Source organism: Priapulus caudatus, unplaced genomic scaffold (assembly GCF_000485595.1).
Source record: "Priapulus caudatus unplaced genomic scaffold, Priapulus_caudatus-5.0.1 Scaffold342, whole genome shotgun sequence".
NCBI classification, from domain to species: Eukaryota; Metazoa; Priapulida; class Priapulimorpha; order Priapulimorphida; family Priapulidae; genus Priapulus; species Priapulus caudatus.
The window spans coordinates 189,144-190,668 of NW_014577403.1; the positions used below are offsets into that span (position 1 = coordinate 189,144).

Sequence of the window (1,525 nt, forward strand, 5' to 3'; positions counted from 1 at the left end):
CGTTCGACGGGTGGACGGATGGACGGACGGACCGACCGTTCGACGGGTGGACGGACGGACGGACCGACCGACCGTTCGACGGGTGGACGGACGGACGGACCGACCGACCGTTCGACGGGCGGACCGACCGCATTACATACGTGTAAGGTTAGTAAAATAGCATGAAAAAAATGGTACTTTAGCAGAATATAGTAGATAAAAAAAAAATATTAGTATAGACAAATAAAGTGAAGTAACAAGGTACTGTAATAATAAAAACATATTGAAATAAAGTGGAAAAACAGTACTTCTCATACTGTCTAATTCGGTAAAACAAAGAGAGAAAGCGAGTACATTATAGTGTAACACATAAGCGCATAGGCCTACCTGAGTTTCGGTGAGATTCAGAGCTCGCGCTAGTTCCTTGCGCTCGGCACCGACGACGTAATGATTATTATCGAATGCATGCTCCAACCGCAACAGCTGCGTCGGACTGAACGCAGTCCGTATCCGCTTCGGTTTGCGGAATGGTTGGAAAAGAAATCCGGCTTCTTCCGGTCCTGAAATATTCGAAATGGTGTCGCTGCTACTAGTTGTGTATCGATAAGTGACAAAACAAGATTTTACCTGCAGTGTATGGTTATCGGTTTACCTGAGTGGCATGATTAGTTGGGCGTTAACCTAAACAATATTTGATATCTAAGCGCTCGCTTAATTATGTTCATTTACTGATATTTGACTGATTATGTACTAATTGATTATTACTAATAGCGAGCTACCTGGAATGATTATTTAGTGGTTATACCTGTGTGAATTTATTTACCTGTGTTTATTGACCCACCTTTGTTTCGTGTTGAGTGATTGGCATGTCTATGCTGATATATAATTATCCTTATAGTTTATTAACGAGTGCCACATTTGTTTTCTATATCATTCTTTGTTATTTCTCATCTAAATTTTTATCATCTTTATTATTATTATTATTATTATATATATATATATATATATATATATATATATATTTATTTATTTATAGATTGCAGGTAAACTCACACGCACGGCACACGGTATCGACTGATTGTGTAATGTGACCTTTTAATTTCCCGTAATTACGTGACGGTGTCGCGCATACAATGCCGCCGCTCGTCGCTCATTGCTTACTCGCTGCCGTAGCTCGCGTGGCTTGTTGCGGCGCAACGTCTGTGATTCTTTGTCACACAGCGGCCGCTTACGTGGCGAGCATCGACTCCGTGTTGCAATAGGGATGTGCGTTGATTAGCGGTATACGCGCGATGGGTTTATTCGATTGCTTGTATTTAGGAGCGAAAATGATATGATTCTGATGTTCACTGATATTATATGATTTATATGATTCAATGGCACATTATTGACCGACCGTCTGACTGATCGACGAACGGGCGGACGGACGAAAGGAAGGACCGACCGACCGACCGCCCGACCGACCAACCAACCGACCGACCGACCGACCGACCGACCGACTGACCGACCGACCGACCGACCGACCGACCGACCGACCGACCGACCG

At 43.7% G+C, this 1,525-nt stretch overlaps 1 protein-coding gene across 1 annotated transcript in view; it reads right to left on the reverse strand.

The window, feature by feature from the left end:
- Positions 1 to 1,525, reverse strand: part of LOC106809280 (homeobox protein EMX2-like) — a 13,455-nt gene that overhangs the window by 7,132 nt on the left and 4,798 nt on the right. The window contains exon 2 of the mRNA XM_014812292.1: positions 367 to 539. Within this exon, the coding sequence (XP_014667778.1) occupies positions 367 to 539 (173 nt within the window). The remainder of the gene's footprint in view (positions 1 to 366; positions 540 to 1,525) is intronic.